Below are 22,126 nucleotides of genomic sequence, written 5' to 3'. Positions count from 1 at the left end.
AACTGTCTCCTTTTCTCTTGCTGCTTTAAGATTCTCTCCTTAAGATAAGTCTTTAATCTTGGGTAATGTAATTATGATGTGCCTTGGTGTGTGCGTCCTTGGGTTCAACTTCTTTGGGACTCTCTGAGCTTCCTGGATCTCCTGGGAGCCTATTTCCTTCTCCAGATTGGGGAAGCTCTCCTTCATTATTTTTTTCAAATAAGCTTTCAATTTCTTGCTCTTCCTCTTCTCCTTCTGCACCCCCATGATTCGGATGTTGTGATGTTTAAAGTTGCCCTGGAGGTTCCTAAGCCCCTCCTCATTTTTTTGAATTCTTGTTTCTTCATTCTGTGGTGGCTGAATGTTTATCTCTTCCTTCTGCTCCCCATTGTTGATTTGAGACCCAGTTTCCTTCCCTTTACTGTTGGTTCCCTATATATTTTTCTTTATTTCACTTTGCATAGCCTTCACGTTTTCCTCTATTTTGCGGCCATACTCAATCATTTCTGTGAGAATCCTGATTACCAGTTTTGAACTGTGCATCTGATAGGTTGGCTATCTGTTCATCGCTTAGTTCTATTTTTGGAGCTTTGATTTGTTCTTTCATTTGTGCCACATTTCTTTGTCTCAGTGCACCTGCTACATTGGAAGGGGCAGAGCCTTAGGTATTCACTAGAGTGGGGCCACCCGAGTCGCTGAGTTGTGATGATGTATGTGGGGAAGGAGTCCAAGAAGAAACAATGATGCTTGCTCAGCTCTCGGCAGGCTTTCAGTCACTTCCCTCGCTACCCACAGGCAAACTGGGCCCTTCTGGTGCTGATTCCTGGGTGGATGGGTTTGTGTACATTCTGGGACCCTATGGGTCTCTCCAATGGACTCTCCTGCGAGCCTGGGAGTTTCTCCCCACTGCCACGTTCCTTGCAGGTTTTTTACAGCCAGAGAGAGGTTTTGAAGCTTTCTTTTCCCCTGCTGGATCCCTGGGTTGTGTGGTCTGTCTTGCTCCCCAGCTGTTCCTCCTGGTTTATCCGCACACAAATGTGGGACTGCCTGGTCCACCAGCCACCGCCTCGCCTGTCCAGTCCTCCAGCCATAGCCTTGCCACGTGTCCTTTCTACCCCGGATACCCATCTCCCCTCTCCTACTGGTCTTGGTGAATGTTTCTTTAGCTCCTTGGTTGTTGGACTTCCATACAGTTCAATTTTCTGGCAGTTCTGGTTAATTTTTGTTTTTAAATTTGCTGTCCTTCTTTTGGTTGTGTGAGGAGGCAACATTTATCTCTACCTATGCCTCCCTCTTGGCCAGAAGTAATGTGCATCACATTTTTAGTTAAGCTTGAACAATCCTCTGTGGGAACTATCGGGATGATTCAGAAGACTGCAGCTATGGGCAACTAGTGATTGGCAGCTTCATCGTGACAACACGCCTGCTCACGTATCACATCTCGTGCAGAGTTTCTTTTTAGCAAAACTAAAAACTAAATCATTCAGGTGACTCAGCCCCTCTCTAGCCAGATTTGGTGCCCTGTGACTTCTGGCTTTTCCAAAAACTAAAATCATCTTTGAAAGGGAAGACATTTCAGAGGGGCAATGAGATTCAGAAAAATGTGATGGGGTGGCTGATGGCAACTGGGAGCACTGCGTGAGGTCCCAAGGTGTCTACTTTAAAGGAGACTGAGGCATCAGTGTCCCATGTACAATGTTTCTTGTATCATGTTTCTTCTTCAATAAATGTCTCTATTTTTCATAATATGTGGCTGGGTTACTTCTGGACAGACCTCATATGTCACAGCCATCTGTTTAACAAGTGTATGACATTTTTGTGCTTATTATTAACTTCTCACAACACTTCTTCGTGCTTTTGGCACTCACTAGGAAGAATTTCTTGTGTCTCCATCTGCTCTCTCCTCCTAACTTGTGTAGAAAAAGAAAGGGTTTCCAAAAGCATTATTCTTGAAAACACATGCCAGAATCTATTTATCACACATAAGGACGGCTTTCTATTCAAATATGCTTTTTGGAACCACCACCAAAAACTCTTTAAGGGACTAAGCCCTGAAGCCAAAGGTTAGTCAGTCGAGAACTGAAACCCCCGGGGCTGGCACGGCTACTCTACAGTGTTAGGCGTCAGAAGAGCGGGTGCCTTGGGCAGGAGTATGGGCTGGGAGGTGGCACCAGGGAATCTGCTGAGCTGCTGGAAATGTTCTACATCTTGATCTGGACAATGAGGTGGGTGTACACACATATAAATTCATCAAGTTGTATACTTGAGGTTAGTAGACTCTATGTAAATTATACTTCAATTAAAATGTGAAAAAACACATGAGGTAAAATACAGGTGCCTGGAAAGCCTGCTGTAACTTAAATTTGTTGAGGTGTGATTTACGACCCAGAATCTGGTTGGTCTTAGTGAATGTCCCATGTCCACCTGTGAAGAATGTATACTCAGCTGTCATCATTGGGTGGAGTGTTCTGAAAACATCAGTTAGATCATGGTGGTTGATTGTGTTACTCAGTTCTACATTCTTGTTCATTTTCTGTCCACTACTTCTATTCCTGAGAGATGGGTGTTAAGTCTCCAAATATAATTATGGGTTTCTCTATTTTTTCTTTCAGTTCTGTCAGTTTTTGATTCATGTACAAAGGAGCTCTGGTGTTAAGGACATAAACATTTGGGACTACTGTGTCTTTTTGGCTAACTGACCCTTTACCCTATGTCGTGTCTCTCTTTATTCCTGGTTATTTCCTTGCTTAGACTACTTTGATATTAATATAGCCATTCCAAATTTCTTCTGACTAGTGTTTACATGGTATATCTTTTTCCATCTTCTTACTTTTTACCTTCCTATACTGTTAACTTTAAACTGAATTTCGAGACAACATATAGTTGGTTCATGATTTTTTTCCATTCCAAAAATTCTGTCTTTTAGTTGATATGTGAGATAATTTCCATTTAATATAATTTTTGGTACATTTCAATTTAGACCTATCATTGCATTTGTTTTCTGTTTGTTCCTTCTGTTTTTCCTTCTTCTGTTTCCACTTTCTTGCTTTCCTGAGTTATGTTAACATTTTTTAAAATTCCGTTTTGATATATCTAGAATCATTTTTACTGTACCATGCTGTCAGGCTGTCTTAGTGGTTGCTCTAGGGACTACAGCGTCACCTTTGCAAGTAGGATGTAGAGACCTTATTACCATGTAGGTCCCTGACTCTTCTCTATTTTGTTAAAGTTGTCTCATACATTACTACATCTATAACACATTAAAAACCTGACCAGACAACATATTTTTAAATTTTTTCTAGCTGTCAAATATATTTGAAAGAACTCAAGAGGAGAGAACTAGCCTACTATATTTATCCAGATTACTCTTCTTCCTTCATTACTGATGCTCCAGTGACTTTAGAGGAGGCCTGCTGGCACCAAATCCGTTAGTCTTCCTCCACCTGAAAGTATTTGTATTTTGCCTTCTTTCCTGACAGATGTTTTCACTGGGTAAAGAATTCCTCGTTGACAGTTTTCTTTCAGTAATTTAGAATGCTGTGCCACTGTCTTCTTGCCCCCATGGTTTCTGATGAGAAATCTGCAGTCATTCCAATCACCTTCCCCAGAGGTAACGTGTCATTTTTCTCTGGCTACTTTTAAGACTTTTCTTTGTTTTTACTCTTTAGCGGTTTAATCATGATGTGTCCAAGCACAGATTTCTTTGGTTTATCCTGTTAGGGGTTTGCTGTTAGGTTCGCAAGTCTTTCTGGTTAAGTGTTTGAAATATTTGAGAGATTTCAGATGAATTAACTAAATTCATAACTAGAGTTATAAAGATGAACTATGTAATGGTCTTAAATGTTTGGGAAATTTGATCAGTCAAATCCATACGCTATTAATCAAAGAAAAGAAATAGCATAGTTTTAATTTTTATATAAAAATATTAATATAAACTCTAGAGCCAATCTGCCCAAGTTCAGACAATAGTGCCACCATTCACTAACTCCTGACCTTGGGCACGTCCCTTAACCATCCTATGCCTCAACTATCTCCTGGTAAAATGGGGATAAAAACAACACCCACCTGAGAGAGTTTTTGTGAGCGTGAGATGAGCTCATACATGTATGTAAAGGTTAAATAATGCCTGGCATATAGTAAGTGCTACTGCATGCAAACCAGTTTTCTTATTTTAAATTGAGTATAGAGGCTTAAGAAAAACTAACTTTTAAATTAAGACTTTAAAAAGCTGAATATTGATTCAAATACAGATATTTGGAAACATTTCTCTTAAACACAACAGCTTTGCCCTAGTCTGTAAAAGCCCACTAAGGCCATGCGGCAGGAGCTGCAACTCCGTCACCTTTGAGTCTCTCTCAATAAACAGCCAGAGATATCACCTAAATGGGTGTATCCAATGATGGCCATGGATACTCGTGCCTCCCACACCTATAATACAGAGACATGCCCAAGTGAGGCAAGGCCGAACACAGGTTGGTCAGGACCCCAGAGCGGGAGTGATCTTGTTTACGATGCACAGGTTCTGGCAGCTAGCCAATATTGATACGAGTCCTTTTTTCATAACAAGTTCAACAGAATAATTAGGGATTATTCAAGTAAATCTATCAAGGTATTTTAAGAAACAAAACACTTGGAAAAAATACCTACTTCCAAAGTTTCCTACTAGGTACTAAACACCAAATGTTCACATTTAAAGTGATGCTAGATTTTTGGAGGCAGGAAAAAAAGTTAAAATCACCAATGTTTTTAGCTATATTCCACCTCAATTAAAGATGGTTTTAAAGTATTATTTGGGTGAGACTCTACAGCCATATTCTAGAAAATCTCTAGAAAATCGGCAGCCCACTGCCCCATGCCAGAACGCACGAGCACGTTAACTACCCGTCGGGGCGCAGAGGGTGGCGGGACTCACCTCGAAGTTGTACTTCCTCATCTGGCCCAGGCGCCGGCAGTACAGGTAGAGCATGCCGGTGCTGCTGCCCACAGCGATGTAGTCGCCGCTGCTGTCGAGGGCCGTCAGGTAGACCGCCACAGAGCGGAAACCCTTCTGGATCTTCGTGGGAATGGCGTTGAGGAGGTAGTACAAAGGGCAGAACTCCCTGAACATAACAGGCTCTGCTGTGGACTCCATGGCCAGGGTGCCCACCGACGGTCTTTTGGAAGGAAAAGAAGCGGTGACTTGGCATCTGGGGAAACCTGGGGGCTGGAGAGGGAGGCGTGGTCATTCTCACTGTCTAGTCATGCCAAAGGGAAGTTATCTTTAACAGTGGGGCCCTGGCTGGCGTGGCTCAGTGGACTGAGCACAAGCCTGTGAACCAAAGGGTGGCCAGTTCGATTGCCAGTGCAGGGCACAGGCCTGGGTTGCAGGCCAGGTCCCCAGCAGGGGGTGCACAAGATGCAACCACTCATTGATGTTTCTCTCCCTTTCTTCCTCCCTCCCTTCCCCTCTCTAAAAATAAATAAATAAAATCTTAATAGTGGGAACAAGGAACTTTGGGTGGGTAAAAATTACAGCTGGAGCTTAAACATGAAGTAAACCAGCTGTCATTCGAACCACCTTTTTTTTTTTTAGCATTTTAATTCAAAATGCCCTTAACTATGTATTGGCCCCTGTAATTTATATTGTGATAAATACTGTGGAGGGGTGGAAAGAATAGTAAAAACAGATCTTATTCTCAAGTAGCTTATGATGTAGCCAGGGAGGCAAAGAAACTGAAAATTTTCAACCCACATGGGACTAGGTGTGAACCTGTGGGTCTCGGTGAAAGGGAAGAGTGGTGTGGGTCTGAGAGTGGGAAGGCTTCGCTGGGGACAACCTCAACTGTGAAGCCACCAGGAAGGACACTGCCCTAGGAGGACAGGGAACCAGTCCCATGGCAGAAGCACACTAGGTTGAGAGGGTGCCCGGCAGGAGGCCCGCAGCCTCCTCGGCACTCACAGCCTCGGCCAGAGCATCTCCCCTCTGCTCCTCCCTGAGACCCACAGTTCTGAGCTCTTTGGTTTCAACGCTTCCCTCAACAGATACTGTGTGCCCACACAGCACACTGTAACATATGGATGCTCCATCACTCATTCAACCCTCACCCTGCCCTACAGGATAGGCGGCGGCCCCCCTATACTGTTAGATGAAGGTGCTGAAGGCCAGAGGCTCACAAGACTTGCCCAAGACCATGAGGCTGAGGTGTGAGTCTAGGTCTGCCCCCTCCAAGTCCTGGGCCCTTTCCAAGGTCACTGGCGCAGCTCTGACAGAAAAGCAACAGCTACAGGTGGATGCTCTGTGCCTGCACAGATCTGGAGGGCATTCTAGCCCGTTAGGTCCATGGAGGTTTTCAAGTCCCTCTAGCAGAAACTTCTGGGGATACCGGGTTTACGGTCTGTTTGGACTGTGGGTTTTCTATTTCCGGAGCTGACCAACTGACATCCCTGCCCCCTCTTAGTGAAACTCACCCAGAGACCCTTGCACTGGCTGCTCCTTCTACCTGGAAGGCTCTTTCTCCCAGCGCCACTCCGCTTTTACTTCTCAACATGTGGTCTTTGCTAGAACGTCCCCTCCTCCATGAGGCCTTACCTGACCATCCTCTAAGGTGGCTCCCACTGAGCACCCTCTGTCACATCCCCCCCGCAACTCTCTCCACACACCCTCTTTGCCACTCTGCCCAGCCCCCGCCAGCACCCCTGGTCTGCAGGCCCCGCAGGAGCAGAGCCCGCCTGCCTCACTCACCTCCTAGCCCCCAGCACCTGCAGGAGGGTCAGGCACATCAGAGGTGCTCAGGAGGTATTTACTGACTGAATGAATGAGTTATAAAGAAAGGAAAGTTTCCAAGGAAGACATGGGTGGCAAGAAGGGAACAGCAGCCAAATACCATCTTTTCTCCAGTTTGGTCCCAATATTCAATGCTGAAAATAATCATCCCCCAGATGTAATAACAAGCCCCGCCCTCTGTGATGGTTAAGAACAGGGGCCACCCTCTTTTAGCAGAAGTTGAAGCTCTGGGAGTATCCAAAATTTGCCCAAGATAACAGTTTTAGGTGCCTGGTGTGACAGAAATCAGGATGGTGAACACTGGTCCTGTCCACACAGCAGCAGAGCATAAATTTGTAACTTTTTAAAAGCAAGACCAAGCCACCCTCCCTGGTGTGGCTCAATGGGTTGAGTGCCAGCCTGCTAACCGAGGGGTCACCGATTCGATTCCCAGTTGGGGCATCTGCCTGGGTTGCGGGTCAGGTCCCCAGTAGGGGGTGGGAGAGACAACCACACATGGATGTTTCTCTCCATCTCTTTCTCCCTCCCTTCCCCTCTCTCTCTAAAATAAATAGATAAATAAATAAATAAATAAAGTCTTTTAACAGTAAGACCAAGCCTTGGTTCATGCACATACTCCAGAAAGGCAAGCAAGACCCATGTGACCCAGAAATCAAATGAGAGCAAACTCCAGTGAGAAGGGCCCTGGCAAAGCATGTGGCTCATTTAAGGGCATGGGACGCTGGGACCAAGATAACAGCAATAACAGTAATAGCAACAGCCGTGACAGCTCCCACTCTTCTTAACAGCAGCTGTCCTTAGCGGACTGACGTGAAACCCTCACAGAACACCTGCGAGGCAGGCACCACCGTCACCTCCCTTTTACAGATGAGGAAACTTCCCATTTCCACAATCAACCCAGCCTTTCCAGTCAACAATGCGTCCCTCATCACAAACATTTCCTCCATTAAGAATACAAAGCCCCACGCAGAGCAGTCCTCCTCTGGTTGGGCCGCCCCCCGCCCTCATTGTACCATCAACCCCATACACTGGAAGGTGGCGGCTGACCTCCGTGCTGACTGACGGCACCCGAATGCCGCCGTGGTGGGCAGTTTTTCAGAAGTGGAGCTAAGACGAGTAATCTTTAGCCTAAATCATTCCCTTAGCTGAACAGTGACCTAAGTTGCCAGGGCGCTCTGACAACACTAATGGTTTAAGGAGTCCTTCCAAAATCCCCAGGAAGCAACGATTTGTATTCAGTTGTGGAGTCTATTTTTAAAGTCTGGCTACAACATCTATGATATTTTTAAGTGTGAAGATTTTACAGCTTAAGACCCTAATGAGCTGATGCAGTCATGCATCTTCCAGACGAGGCCGCCACCTCCGGTCCGCGCCTGCTGGCCAGCCCGGGCTATGTATCTAGCTTCCTCCAGGCCGCTCTGCTTCCCCGTGCCGCACTCTGCAGCCGGTGAGCTTGCACCCCGGCCCCTGAGCAGCCTGGCCCTTCCCACCCCCACACGCGCCGTGAGGCCGCGCTGTCCGCGGGAGGCCTCCGCAGACCCCGCTGGCCTTAGCTTCCGCACAGGGCTCCGAGAAGGGTCGCATGCGGCTCGGTCGCTTGCTTCTGTCTCTCGCCTCGCAGACGCCTCTCTCGAGGCTTTGCCCACATCCTTCCAGTCTGCACACTCTGCAGGGCTTCAAAAAACCAACAGCGAAGTGCGGTACAATCAACACTCAGCACATTTTTCTTCAATTATTTTCTCTCTCAAAACACTGCCGGAATTCCCGCAGTAGGAGAGCCCACGAGAGAAGACGGCCCTGCCACAGACACAGCCACCATTCTGCAAAAATTCACCGGTCTCCTGTCCAGGCCCAAGGCGTCCACTGTTCACAAGCGAGAGGCAGTCTGCACAACACCTCACTTCCTCCGCGGCCAGTCAGTCTCCAGCCAGATCCTGATCCCTGGGCTCCTGGGCCCGGCTGGGCCCACCGACCACAACGCTGGACGCCGCCGCATCTGCTCCTCACTCTTCCACGTCAACCCACTGCGGCCTGGGGCGTCTCCTCCTTTTCCCCCACAAGGTCCCGGCCGCTGTCCCATCCAGCCACACGGGGGCTTCTGGGAAGTGGCACCTGCCTCAAACTCCGAGTGGAGCTTCTGGGAGAGACCACAAACCTGTGGGGCCACCTTTCTATTGAAAGACTCAGCTGTGAATAACTGAAACCTACCAGAAGCTACCTCTGTGTCACCTGTTCAGAAGAGGACGGTCCTTATCCAGTCTGCACGCCGCCCCCCCCCCCCCCCCCCCGCTTTCTCCAAGCCGGAGGACCCCGGGGGAGTGTCCCCTCCGCCTGTCCCTGCTGGCTCTCCGGGTGGGAAGCTCCTGGGGCAGGGTCTGGGTCTGCCTGGTCCGCCCAGCACCCCAGGGCCTGGGCCGCTGGCTGGCATACAGTGGACCCCCAACTACTACCTGCGGGATGCACGTCGGGTTGCAAGACCCAGCAAGGTCGGGGCTTTTCAAGGAGCGCGGTCGCTGGGTGTGTGCAAGCAGAGAAGGCTTGCAGCTCAGGGGACCAGGAGCCTCTGGGGACAAGGGCCGTGCTGGGGTCTGGGTGTGGGATTTCCCAGGGATCCTTTCCTTAAAGTTCCCAGGGCCTTGGCTACGAAGGAGAAGTTCGCCCCCAGGGCAGCCGGTCACTCCAGCGGGTCGCGCCAGTGTGCAACCAGGCTGGCGCCCACACGCCGCCCTCAGATGGGACCTGAGCCACGACACAGAGGGAACGGCGGCGCCTCCGCGAGCCAGTGAGGACGCCCAGGGCCGGGAAGAGCGACGGCAGCGGAGCTGTCCTTCGCGGGAAGCCAGAGCCTGCCGGCCGGGCTAGATCCTCCACACGCGCCGCCCGCCTGAGCCCTCCCCCGGGCACGAAGGCAGAAACCGGCGTCGCCTCCAGTTCGCCGACTGCAGGAGGGACGCCCCGCGCGGTGGCGGTGCCTGCCCGGGGCGCAGACCTGACCTGCTCTTTAGCCCGCGCAACCTGTGCTGCTTCCCGGGCCTTGGAGCAGGACCCAGAGGGCGACTACTTCCTGAGCACCCCGGGGTACGTGCCAAGGCCCGGGGGGCGCACGAAGGCCGGGGGCGGGGAGGGCCGGCTCGGCGCGCGGGCTCAGGCCGGAGACCAGGGCGCTCGGAGGCCGGGCGGCGGGCGGGGGGCGCGGCGTGGGAGGAGCCGGGGAGCGGGGGCGCGCCCGGCGCGGCGAAGAGGGACGGCGGCAGCTGCTGCGCTCGGCGGGCCGCCGGCGTCTGCCGGGCGGGCGCTCCGTGGTTGGACATTCGGCCTCGGCCACCCGCACAGCCGAGACGGAAGAGGGAAAGGGGGCGAGCGGGGCAGGGCGACCCTGAGGCGCTGAGGCGCTGAGGCCAGAGGCGGCGGCGGGGAGGCCGACGCCAGCCGCGTCGCCGGACTCACCTCCCGCGACAGCCCCTCGGGACTTGTCGGGCCCGCCGGGCCGGAGGAGGCGGGCTGGACTCCGGGCTGCGGGGGCTGCCGGGAGTCCGTCCCCTGGGCCACCGGGCGCACCCCGCCGAGCGACCGCCGGTTCCTCTGGGGCCAGAGCGGCAGAGCCACAAGTGGTGGCAGAGGGGGGGCGGGCCGGAAGTGACGCGTTCCGCGCGCCGTGGGCGGGGCCTCGGGGTCTCTTTCCGGGGAGATCCGCGGCGCGCATGGAAGGTACGTGAGGAGGGACAGTTTCCCGGGATTGGGAGCGCGCGAATGTTGCAGGCTGGGCGGGAGGCCCGGACCTCCGGGTTGAACAGGGTCCTTGCGTTGCCCCAGCCCAGCCTGCTGGCCCCGCGCGGGCCCTGCCGTCAGCTCGGGAGCCGGTCGGTTTGGCCGAGCCTCAGTTTTTCCGTGCGTAGAACGAGATGTACGCAAAAAAGTGCCAGCGGATCCTGACGCTCAAGTCGTAATTGTCCTTATAAATTAGCATTAGCGAAGCACTTCCCCTGAGCGGCCCCCGGTCGGGATTCCCGGGCACAGTCCCTCCCACTTGTACTAAAAGCTGTCACTCGGCGAGTGCTGTGTGCCAGAAGTGTTCTGAGTGCTTGATGAGGTTCAAATCTTTTGAGTCTCATAGTGATCCCATGAGATGATGTCAACAGATGGGAAGCGAGGCTGCAGGGGTAGGTACCGGAGCCACCCACCGTCCTCTGCCTCACTCTGCTCTGCCCTCTGTCACTGGTCTGTCTTTCCTACTAGCCTGCGACTCTCCTGGAGTCAGAGCTGGTTTCCGTTCCTAAGGACGTGCTGGGGTGGGGCAGACAGTTCGAATCAGATGTGATCCCGGCCATTAAGGAGCCCTTCTTGGGGGAGAGAACCCCCCAGAAGATTATATAGCACAGCTGGTACAAGCTATTTCTCTAGTTAACATATTTTATTCAACACCTACTATGTGCTGAGATTATGAGACAGAACAAGACACATCATCCCCGCCCTGCTGGAGTTTATAGCCTAACAGGGAACATAGACATGAAACAACCAAACACACCACACTGCTGAGTGCTGTGATAGCTGAAGCACAGGGTGGCCTGTTTAGTGGGGTGAGGACGTCCTAACGCAGCCTGGGGACCCAGGAAATCTTTGTTGAAGTGACGTCCTAAAAACCTAAATCAGATCGTGTCACTTTCCCACCCAAAGCTTACTGTTCACTTCCATTGACTTGGAATAAATCCAGACTTCTTATCTTGGCCTATAAGGTTCTAGATGCCTGACTGGTCTCCCACCTTCTACTCCCTCTATTTCAGTCTAGTTTATTCTCACATTGAGGCCCATGCTGTTGACTTCTCATTCAGGACTGAGCCTAAATTGACGCCTTCTCAGGCGTTTTCAACACATGGGATTCCCTAAGTGATGAGCAAGGTCAAGGTGTCTTTTGTTGTGTTCATAAGGTGGATTTTGGAATGGCCCAAGAAAGGGAAGAACTTTCTAGCAGAAAGAACGGCACATGCTGAGGCCTGCAGGTGGCTCCACTTTTCAGGAGCTGCCAGCAGCTGGTTTTAGCTGCAGATGAAGGGGGTCCCGGGTCGGGGCTGGGATGAGTGCTGAGGTGGAGGGGAGGTCAGGCCCTGAAGGACCTCGGGCCTCTTCCTGCGTCCCGTGCAGCGGAGCTCCTCTGCCTCTCCGGCTGGCCTTGTCGGTGTGTCGAGCACCACAAAGCCTAGGGAACCACAAAGCTCTGAACAAATGTCAGGCGCCAGAGTGCTGAGACTAGGCGACAGGAGTACCCAGGCTCGGGGCTGGGAGGCTCTGAGAGGCACACCTTCACCTGAGTTCCAGCCTTGAAAGCAGTCAAGGTGCTTAAGGTAAAACTTTGTGGACCCATGAAATTGGAAAAGGATCTAGCCATCTCTGGTGACTCTTAAAATGTAGAAACCATTCTGTTTTCTCTTGTTCTGGGAACTTTTCTGGTCATCCAGATTCTTAGCGTCCACGTGACTTGACCAGTCGATACAGCGTTTCAGGTTGTTTTACTGTGGAGAGTTGTAAGACCCTTTGCCCTCCAACTATGGCCATGGATTTCATAACAGTTATGTTTCTTTTACTGCCTAGAAGCAAAGACTCTAGGAAGTGCAACGCCCAGAAAACCTGTCTTATCTGTCAGCGCAAGAAAAATCAAGGACAATGCAGCCGATTGGCATAATTTAATCCTGAAATGGGAAGCCCTCAATGATGCAGGCTTTGCTATTGCAAATAACATCGCCAACACGAAAATCAGTTTATTGTAAGTATGGCTACAGTTCCCTGAGCCCTTCATCATAGACGATTGGGCACGAGTTTTGTGGGAGTCTTTTGCGGGGGGGAAGGGTGGTCTCCATCGACATGGAGAAACTATATTAAGCAAAGAAGCGAGTGGTAAAATGATATATGCAAGAACAAACGTTTGTGTATGTTTAAATACAAAATTATACTATACAGGGTCCAGCACAAATAGCACCTCTTTTTTATTAAAAAATCTTTTATTATAAAATCATAAACATGTAATTCTATAACATAACAATATCACACTCAAGCACACCCTAGGACATTTTAGGTGAAATGTTCAAGTTAAAACTATAAATTATTACACCCATATCATTACTGTATCATTAGCACAGCTGGTACAAGCTATTTCTCTACTCAACCCCAAGCAACCCTACTCAAGCAGGCCTTCTGCCAGACCCTGTATACTGTTCATGGTGACGTCTAAATATACAAAATATATAGAATTATAAAAATAGATTGGAACCACACAGGCTCAGTTCATGACACTGGTCTCTTCTAGGAGGAATGATTGTTGGGGTGGTAGGTAAGTGGGACTTTATCTTCATAATGTTGCATTTTATTTCACGATACTGTGATTTATAATAAGAAATATCTCTTTGGCCTTCCTCCTTGTTCCTGTGACACAGCTCCCAGACCCCTTACCGTTTCCTAGTTGATAAGGGCAATGGGAGAATCTTTAGTTATAATGTCTGGCCTTTTGTCCTCAAATAGTCCCAGTTCCTGAAATAGCTCCAGAGTGGAAAAGGTGAAAGGAGTGTGTTCTATTCATAACAAGCCCCTTTCAACCATGCCTGAGTTTGTATTAATAAGGCGACTTGTGGAAAGCCCTGGAGGATGGGGGCTGGTTGCCAGGGGCACCAACCGAGCATTAGAGGGTTGGGACCTCCCGCGCCACCCCCAAGGGAGGCTAGAGGAGCCGGAGGCTGAATTAATCCCCAGCAGCCAGCGGCTCGATCCGTCCTGCCTCTGTAATGAGGCTTCCGTGCCACCCCAAAAGGGGGGTGGTTTGGAGAGCTTCCAGGTTGGTAAAGAAGAACAGTTGATGTTCTGGAAGGGTGTCCCCAAACTCCACAGGGACAGAAGCCCCGTCTGGACCTTGCCCCGTGTACCTCTTCATCTGGCTGTTGTTTCACATTCTTCAATATCTTCCGTCATACACCGGTCATCTAATAAGCGCGCTGTTCTGCTGAGGTCTGTGAATTGCTCGAGCAAATTAACCAAACTCGAGGACGGGGTCGCGGGGTCCTCTGATTTCCATACAGCCCATTAGTCAGAAGGACAGTAACAACCTGGGCCCCTGGGGGGGGTCACTGTTGGGGACTGAGCCCTTCACCTGTGGGGCCCAGTGCCGTCTCCAGGTCAGACCATACTTCTCAAAGTTATAATTCTATACATACATCCTCCAGCTTGTGCGTCTACAGGCCAGAGTCTGGAGACCTGAATTCCTGGCCTGCCCGCTGGCTGTCGCCATTGTCCTCGAGCACATGGTTACCTTCCGGCCCCAGCTGCCCTTTCCTGGTGGGACCTGCTCAGCCAGTCCCCTGAGATGCTCCGACATTTTCTATCCTATTTGAATGTGGAATTTTTTTCCTTCAGTGTTGATGTGACTCCCCTCGATAATTCTGTTGCCCTGTGGGTCGCAGCCCGCAGTTTATAAGATACATTCCTAGCTTGTCAGCTCCCTGCCCACCGCTACACCCGACACCAAGGATGCCCCAGGGTGGACGGAATGTAATTGACTTATCCTAGTTCAGAATTGAGTAACTGACACATGTATTCATTTTATAAGTAAATGAGTCAACACTGAATGAAGCAAAACACCTTTTACGAAACATCTGACATCCTCTCATGGATACTGAGTTTTCTCAGGTTTACCGGGATGGCCAAGGTGAGCTGACGGACGGATTTTGTCCCCACTCTTCCCTCTCATCCAGGAGCAAAGACAAGGTCGAGCTAGAGAGCGGCTGCCTGGCTCGCGATGAGGGTGCGGAGCAGAGGCCCCCAGAATACAGCGCGGAGCTCGAGGCGCTGTGCGAGGAGCTGCGGGCCGTCCTGGAGAGCTTGGTAAGACCTGGCCCCCCTCGGTCTGGGCGCCTGGCTCTGGGCCGCGTGAGGCTCCGAGGGCGGCCTTTCCTGCTCAGACATTGGCTTCTCCCTCCTCAGCCTCCTCTCCCTGGTCCGTAAGTCTTGATGTCCCCACGATGCCGTCCTAGACCTTCGTTCTTTTGGCCCCATGTGTGGTCCGGGGCAACGTCACCCCTTGCAGGCCCTGCAGTCACTGTTTGGAGGCCCCCAGCCTCTCGTCACCACACAGCTCTGTTGCGTCGCTGAGGCGGCCAGAGGCAGATGGAGGCGAGTGGCCATGGCTGCGTCCCAGTAAGACCTTCCTTACGGACCCTGAAGTTTGAATTGCACGTTCTCCTGTGTCACCAGACAGTCTTCTTTAGATTTCTTTCAACCACTGAAAAAGGTCGAACCCATTCTTAGCTTGTGGGTCGCACAGAAATAGGCTGTGGGCTGGCTGGCCTGGGCCCTGGTCTGGTACATGGTTGCTTAATGAGCTGGTGACTGAGTCTCAGTGCCTGCCATCCCGACCACAAATGTGGACAACGCGCGGCCCCTCTGCTGGGCTCAGGGATGAGGGTTTGCGCATGTTTGAGCTTGGATCGCCACAGCTCACCTGTGAACATGAAATCTTTACATTTCAACTGTTTCTGACGGAAATGTTCCCTATACTTCACGTGCTTCCTTGTCTTTTTAAACAGAGTATGTTGAAAATAATTACATTTCTTCAGGATACCGCTTATTCAGATTACGATTCAAAAGAGTTTTTCAAAAAACAGCATTAGCCCTTCTGACTATCGGAAACACTGAGATGGGAAAATAAATAGTGCCTTGAGGACTTCTGGGTAATTTAGCCTTTTCTTTTAGGTTGAAATACATCACTGACTTCAGGCTGTTTTGATTGTGTGGGGCTATTTGTCTCCCCTAAACAATGAGGTTTTTGTAACTGTCCTGTTTAGTGACTGCCTTCCCTCTCGCCCCCCAGCGGCAGTGCCTTCATTAAGGCCCTCTCGCAGGAAGGTGGGGACAAAGTGGGCGGGCTTTGTGACACCTGCTGTCTTTGCTTTATCTCGTGTCCACACTGTGTCTCTGGCAGGGGAGCTCTGGACTTGGGGCCAGCAGGGTTACAAGGCAGAGGGACCCCCTGAAGTAAGCTGTTGAAAACTGGACACTTATGTTGTTTTCTCCCATATTAACCCATTTGATTATAGCGAGCATATATTTTTTAATTTAATGTTTATTGATTTTAGAGAGAGAGGAAGGGAGAGACAGAGAAATATCTCTGTGAGAAACATCGATTGGTTGCCTCCTGTATGCGCCCTGACTGGGGATTGAACCTGCGACCCAGGCATGTGCCCTCACTGGAAATCAAATGCCCAGCCTTTTAGTGTACAAGACAATGCTCCAACCAACTGAGCCACACCAGCCAGGGTATGGGAAGTATTTTTGTTTGGATGAAAAGGCAGGTGCACATATCACTCCAGAGAGAGAAGGGACTGGGTCGCTACATTCCTGTACTGAAATCATCTAAACAGCTGACATGGCTGAATACCCGCTGCTTGAGGTCAGGGGCACTGAGTGCTGATCGCCTTATCCTGTGTCATATTCACGTGTCACCAGCTCCCAGCTGAACCTCCCCTTCTTGACCTACTGTGTTTCTTTCTGCTGTAAAACATTGCGCAGAACCCCCAAGTTGTATTAGAACGAGAAACGCTTCTGATGCGTAGCAATGTGACTTTACAGCATGTGAAAAGCCCTGGGAAGGGTTCTGTCTTTGATGCGTTTGGCGCTTCGTCGCTCACAGCGTCCTGTGTAACGGCTCAGACTCAGCTACGCGAGGAAGGCCGCTGGGCAGCGGAGCGCGCTTTCCACTGTGGGCTTGTCAGGGGGCTGAGGGATGGCTTTTGCGGGGCCTGCCGTGGTCCTCTCCATTCTTAAGTGGCGCTCTAGGCCCGTGGGCCGCCCTCCTCAGCCCCGCCGACTGGCACAGACGAGGGGCAGCCCCGAGGGCGTCGGAAGCGGCGTCCAGGCCCGGGAAGGCCCGCAGCCGGCCCACAGACTGAGCAGCCCCAGAGGTGATGCGGGGCCCCTGCTGCGGTCCCTGCAACCACAGTGCAGGCCCAGGGTGGGGGCGGCGTGGCCTGGCAGGCCAGCCGAAGGCGGCCACTGGGTGACAGGTGCCGGCACGCAGGGTGAGATCTTCAGGAAGAGCCTGGGCTGTGTCCACGACAGCCAAGGGAATGATGCCCCCCACAGTTGACGTGGACAGAAACAGCATGGGCACAGGTTAGGGGGCCTGGTGGGGACACAAAGGGGGCCAGGCCATGGCTCAGAGAAGCCGTTAGAGGCACTGGGGTGTTAGCCCAGAGAGGGGCGACCAGTAGACATCACAGCTGCGATCGCGGGCACCAGGTGTGCAGAGGCACCAGGCGCGGGTGGTCTGGGGCCCGCGTGGAGGCGCTGCTTCCGAATCCCGCACCCCGAGGCGGGGCGCGCCCCGGCGGCAGCCGTGGGAGACAACGGGTGTGGCAGGAGGCGGTGTCTCTCCCTGGCCTCAGGGTTGCTGCCACCTCGGCCACATGGCCCTCGCCTGCGTCCCGCACTTTGCAGAAAAAGTGGCCCATGGTCTCCACGGTCTCCCTAACCCTCGGGTGCCCGCTCCAGTGACCTCGCATATTTTTCAGGACGGCCTAGGTTCGCGGACAGGTCAGGCAGATGGCGCAGGGCGCCCGTGGGCCTCTGCAGCGCAGGCTGTCTCCTGCGCTGCCTGCTTGCGTCTCACGCGCAACTGCGCCGCACGCAGCGAGGTTGGGGGCCCGACAGGGACGCCCGGTTAGTAACGCAGGCAGGTGCATCCGGTTTCCCTCACTGTGCGCCAGGCCCGCCCTCTGCGCCCGGACCCCAGCCCTGCCAGCCCGGCAGCTCATCCCTGCGACCCCTTAGGCTCTTGTTGGCAGGGGCAGTTCCTCAGACTCTGCTTGGTGTTCGTGACGCTGGCAGTTTTGGGGTCCTGGTCAGGGGTTTTGTAGACCTCGGTTGGGATCTGCCTGACATTTTTCTCGTGATTTGACTGGGTTGCTGGTTTTTCAGACGCAGACGACTGGCCAGGTGTCGTCCTCATCACACTGCACAAAGGGCACATCCGTCCACATGACGTGTCCCTGTGATGCGACCTCGAGCCCCAGGCTGAGGGGCGCTGGCGGGTTCTCCATGTCGAGTTACCCCTTGAAATACGGTCCTCTCTGGAGGGACGTCGCGGGCAGCCCATACTTGGAGGGCGGGGACTGACCCCTCCCTGAGGACGGAGCGTCCACCCAGAGGACTTGGATGCCCTGCAGGGAGAGCCGTTTCGCGCCCCTGGTCCCCGGCCAGTCACCGCCTCCTCGCTGTGTGGACTGGCTGTTCATCCTGCTCGTTGGCTTAGACCCCAGCGCTGTTGTTTTGTTCTCTGGTTTGTTCTCTGCGTTGGCCGTTGGGAGGTGAGGTGTCCCCTATTCCTTCGACAAAGTCCCATCACTGTGAGACTGTTTTTGGTGCTTTTGAACACTTCTTGGCATGACGAGATGCTCCAGGTTCATCCTGTGCTCCTGCCTTAGTCCTAGAGCCTCCAGGGGGCCGTTTCTCCAGGGAGCCCTGTGTCCCTTTGCTGGCGACGGAATTAGGAACCGGGGCCTGGGTGCTGGCTGTCTGCTCCAGTGATTTTACCCCATTTTACAGTGGTTTGGAAATGAGTCCTCATTTTATGTTCAAAACCAAACCTCGATGTTATGAGAATACCGAAGTCATTTTTCTGCTCGTTTCCGGCCTTTAGGGAGAATGGGTTCCCAGGCTTCGACCTTGGTGGGGCCGCGAGGCGTCCCTCCCCCGGGGCCAGACGGGCTGGGGCTGGAGTCAGGGCTGCCCTGGCTGTCATGGCAGGTCGCACGCGTGTGCGGCACGCTCGTTGTCACCGACAGCCACACTCCAGAGCCCGGTGCGGCGCCTCTGACACCGGGCTGACCCCGGGACCCCTGCTGTCCTGACCTGCAGAAGCTTTTCCTAGAAGGGGCTGCGGTGCGCCAGGGAGCTGCTGCCGCGGGTGCGGGGAGAGCCAAGCACCGGGTGTCAGGAGACTCGGGGTCAGAAAACGAAGTCCCGGGCCCGGCCCCCTCCCTCCCAAGCTCAGTGACCTTGGGCGCTTGCCTGCTGCCAGCGGGAGGGAGGAGACCAGTTGCTTGGGGTCGGGCCAGGCAGGACATCGAAGCCAAGAGGGTCTGGGAAAGGAGCACCACCACTCTTTAAAAATTAATGTCGCTGACTTGAGATGCCAGTACAGATGTCATGGGAGGGTGGCGGGAGGACCAAGTGCAAGGGGTTAAGATTTTGACAACATACAGATCTTACCTCCCCGTGTACACAAAGTCAGCTGTACTTAGGAGACGGGATGTGGTCTTTGAGACCTATGCCACTTAAACCGGAACTCTTGGTGGCTTCACCCATTTGCTTTCTGTCTGTCTGTATTGCATTTATTGGGGTGACATCGGTTAATAAAATCACATAGGTTTCAGGTGTACGGTCTGTAGCATCTGTTTACTGCGCTGTGTGTCCCCCGCCCCAAGTCAGGCCCCTTCCGTCGCCTGTACCCCCTCGCCCGCCCCTCCCTCCCCACCCCCTTCCCTGCTGGCACCGCAGCGAGTCCTCTGTGTCTCCGGGGCTCTTCTGTTTCTCGGCTTGCTCTCTCCCCCTTCCTACCCAGCCCCCGGCCCCTCCCCTCTGACAGCCGTCAGTCTGGTCTCTGGATCTAGGAGTCTGTTTCTGTTTTGCTTGTTAGTGTATTTTGTTCGCTAGCTTCCACGGAGGAGTGAAATCATGGGGTACTTGGCTCATTTCACGGAGCATAGTGACCCCCAGTTCCGCCCGTGCTGGCTCAGAAGGTAAGGTTTCGTCATTACAGCCGAGAACCCGTTTGTTTGGTTTGACAGACCTCACCAGGCGCCAGGAGGCGCTGGGTCAGAGCCCCGGAGGGGCAGCGCCGCTTCCTGCAGAGCCTGGCTCCCCTGAGGCACCATCGCAGCCAAGTTCTCCTCGCCTCCCTCCTGAGCGCCTTCCTGAGGGAAGTGTGGGGCTGCCTGTCACTGTTACCATTTTCTAAAGAAGGACACCGAGCCTGGAGAGGGTTCGGTAAACTCAGAGGCGGCTAATAAAAGAGTCGGAATTCAATGACCCTCCGTCTCGGCTCCCACGCCGGCAGAGGCCTGCCTGGTGGTCGAGTCCTCCCCGCCTTCGGAGCGAGGAAATGAGTGCCCGCGGGGACGCTCCGTGAGCCGCGTCTGCGCCCAGACTGGAAATCGGGTTTATTTCTGAGTAGCCCAGGTGATGAAATCGTAGCGACTGTCTGCCTGGAAATTGGCCGTGCGTGGGGTTAATGGTGTGGAATTACTGGACCTTTGGTCTCAAAGGACTTAAGTTTTCTAGCTTTGAAATCTTAGAGTGATTGAACCTGAGACTGGAGTAGATTTGAAATCTCATTCTTGTATTCCAAATTATCTTTTCAGACCAAAATACAGGTGAAAATGGAAAAGCTCTCCTCAACTACCAAGGGGATTTGTGAACTGGAGAAGTACCACTATGGGGGGGACAGCAGGCGGCCCCCGCTGTTCCACACGTGGCCCACGGCCCACTTTTGTGAGTGCTCCCTGCGTGGGCGTGCAGGGCGGGGCAGGGGCGCCTGGGGCGTCACGGCCTGTGTGCCGAGGGGCGGGCCGCCTTGGGGATTTAATTCAGGAGGATCCATGCGGAGGGAGGGAGATGGGGCGTCTTAAGCAGGGCATTTGTTCATGGCCTTAATCACCTCATCAGCAAAGAATGTTGAAAACGTAATTAGAGACCCATGAGGCCAGCTGCCATGATTGGCCCTTTAAAAACCAATGGGTAGAATGAAGTCCACCCCCTGCAAAGGCAGAACTCTTTAGGGTTTTTTTGAAGAAAGTTTTTTGTGTTTTGTTTTGTTTTTGCTTTTTGTTTTGTTTTAATGCAGAAATAAAACTTCAGTGATCCTCATGGAAGAAGACTGCCTGGGACAGTGAAATTCATTACTTTAATAAGCTCTATGAGGCAATGTTATTTTTAGCCTTATTCAAAAGAAGGGCTAAGCTCTTTGATATTGATGTGAGATCTCATTTTTAATGAGGGAGGAAAAGGTAAAGACAGTATTTCAATACCATGGTGTGTATTGAAATATTGTCAGTCTGAGGTTGAACTACTATTTGTAACCATTGCAGGTTCTCAGTAGTTGAGGAGAAAGGTTAGAGGCGCTTTCTCGCTCACGGTGCCTGCCGGGACACCCCCTGCCAATGGGCCCCCGCTGCGGCCCTTAATCTCGGGGCCGTTGCTGATTCCGGTGGGCAGCAGCGGGCTGGCCCCGGGGCGGTCTCCCCCAGGCACGGGCGCTTCCTCAGTTGCTGCCACTAAAGGGAGGCTTGCGTGTTGCAGACGAGGTTGCCCGCCAGCTCTGCGCCATGTACGAGGAGGAGCTGCTCCTGAAGCGCACCATCGTGGCGGAGCTCGCGCACACCACGGACCGCGACCTCGCCCTGACCTACCTGTCGCTGTGGCTGCACCAGCCCTGCGTGCGGAGCGACAGCAAGCTGCTTCTGGAGAGCATGCTGCTCGAAACGGGGCACCGAGCGCTGTGACCGCGGCTTCGCGCGGGATTTCCAGGCCCCGCCTGCACCGCTGGCTTCCACGGCCCCCATGTGGGCAGGCTTGCGTGTGGGACCCATGCGCGTTCCCCAGCGCCACACCCGGGCTCTGGCATGGCCCCCGCCGACCTTCCAGGGTCTTCCAGATGGGACTGTCTCACCGGCTCCCTGCAGCCACTCCAGACATACGTGTTAGCGTCCGCAGGCCGTCTGCCACTCTGCTTCACCTGTCCCCATTGTGAACCTGTCGCCCACAAGGGCCTCGCATGAAATAAACGAGCTCCTCAGCAGAATGATGGCGTGATCCTGTTTCTGCGAATCAGGTGTATGTTGGGTGGATTACGTTTGTGTAGAAAATCCCTGGTTTAATGTTTATACTTTATACTTGTATTTGAGTCTTTGAGACTATAGTTCTGTAAGTACAGCTAATGTTTAAAATGCCGTAGAGTTAACTGGGCAATGACAGCATCGTGGAAAACAGCATCCCTACAAAAGGACTGCCTGCTTAGGACCGACCGAGTGACGTTTCTTCCGAGTAGCTCTCCCAGCAGAAATGCTACCGTTGGGCAGTGTTTGCAGCCAGGCATGGGGCAGGGGGTCAGTTCTGCTGTGCTCCCCAGAAACAGAAGTCTAAGAAATGTCAGGCTATGAGATGCGGGGTGGAACCTCACGCAAGTGAAGTTCTCGTGTCCCAGGAACAAGTGCTTCCCAGGGAAGGGAAGAAAATATACCACAAATAAAAGGCTTCATATCTGAAAGGGATTATTTTAAGAAGTCAGGCTCTCTCACTGTGCAATTTGACCTATCAAAAGCATTTAAAGGCAACAATTTTTAGAATTTC

The 22,126-nt window shown here is 52.4% G+C and overlaps 2 protein-coding genes across 3 annotated transcripts in view; one reads left to right on the top strand and one right to left on the bottom strand.

The window, feature by feature from the left end:
- TECPR2 (tectonin beta-propeller repeat containing 2) overlaps nucleotides 1–10,338 on the bottom strand; it is a 75,259-nt gene extending 64,921 nt beyond the window's left edge. Inside the window, exons 1-2 of the mRNA XM_054567742.1 lie at nucleotides 10,190–10,338; nucleotides 4,892–5,182 (exon numbers count right to left, since the gene is read on the bottom strand). Coding sequence (XP_054423717.1) covers nucleotides 4,892–5,110 — 219 coding nt within the window. The 5' untranslated portion in view covers nucleotides 5,111–5,182; nucleotides 10,190–10,338. The remainder of the gene's footprint in view (nucleotides 1–4,891; nucleotides 5,183–10,189) is intronic.
- Nucleotides 10,339–10,358: 20 nt separating this feature from the next.
- On the top strand, nucleotides 10,359–21,578 carry CINP (cyclin dependent kinase 2 interacting protein). Of its 2 annotated transcripts, none has more exons than XM_054567743.1 (5): nucleotides 10,359–10,450; nucleotides 12,329–12,500; nucleotides 14,476–14,605; nucleotides 20,140–20,269; nucleotides 21,077–21,578. In XM_054567743.1, the coding sequence occupies exons 1-5, from the start codon at nucleotides 10,444–10,446 to the stop codon at nucleotides 21,277–21,279; spliced, it is 642 nt and encodes a 213-aa protein (XP_054423718.1). In that variant the 5' UTR covers nucleotides 10,359–10,443; the 3' UTR covers nucleotides 21,280–21,578. The 2 variants fall into 2 exon arrangements, with proteins under 2 accessions (XP_054423718.1, XP_054423719.1); XM_054567744.1 differs by having other exon boundaries at nucleotides 10,387–10,450; nucleotides 12,332–12,500.
- Nucleotides 21,579–22,126: the final 548 nt, after the last annotated feature.

Source organism: Pteronotus mesoamericanus, unplaced genomic scaffold (genome assembly GCF_021234165.1).
Source record: "Pteronotus mesoamericanus isolate MK-2021 breed Mesoamerican mustached bat unplaced genomic scaffold, CSHL_Meso_final contig_192, whole genome shotgun sequence".
NCBI lineage: Eukaryota > Metazoa > Chordata > Mammalia > Chiroptera > Mormoopidae > Pteronotus > Pteronotus mesoamericanus.
The sequence above is the reverse complement of the archived record's forward strand: the minus strand, read 5'-3'. Positions and strand labels throughout refer to the sequence as shown.

Excerpts from the sequence above, each read along its gene's own strand:
- CINP (XM_054567743.1), top strand. Across the intron at positions 14,606-20,139 it reads GGGCCGTCCTGGAGAGCTTG|ACCAAAATACAGGTGAAAAT; the intron begins GTAAGACCTGGC and ends TTATCTTTTCAG. Across the intron at positions 20,270-21,076 it reads GTGGCCCACGGCCCACTTTT|ACGAGGTTGCCCGCCAGCTC; the intron begins GTGAGTGCTCCC and ends TGCGTGTTGCAG.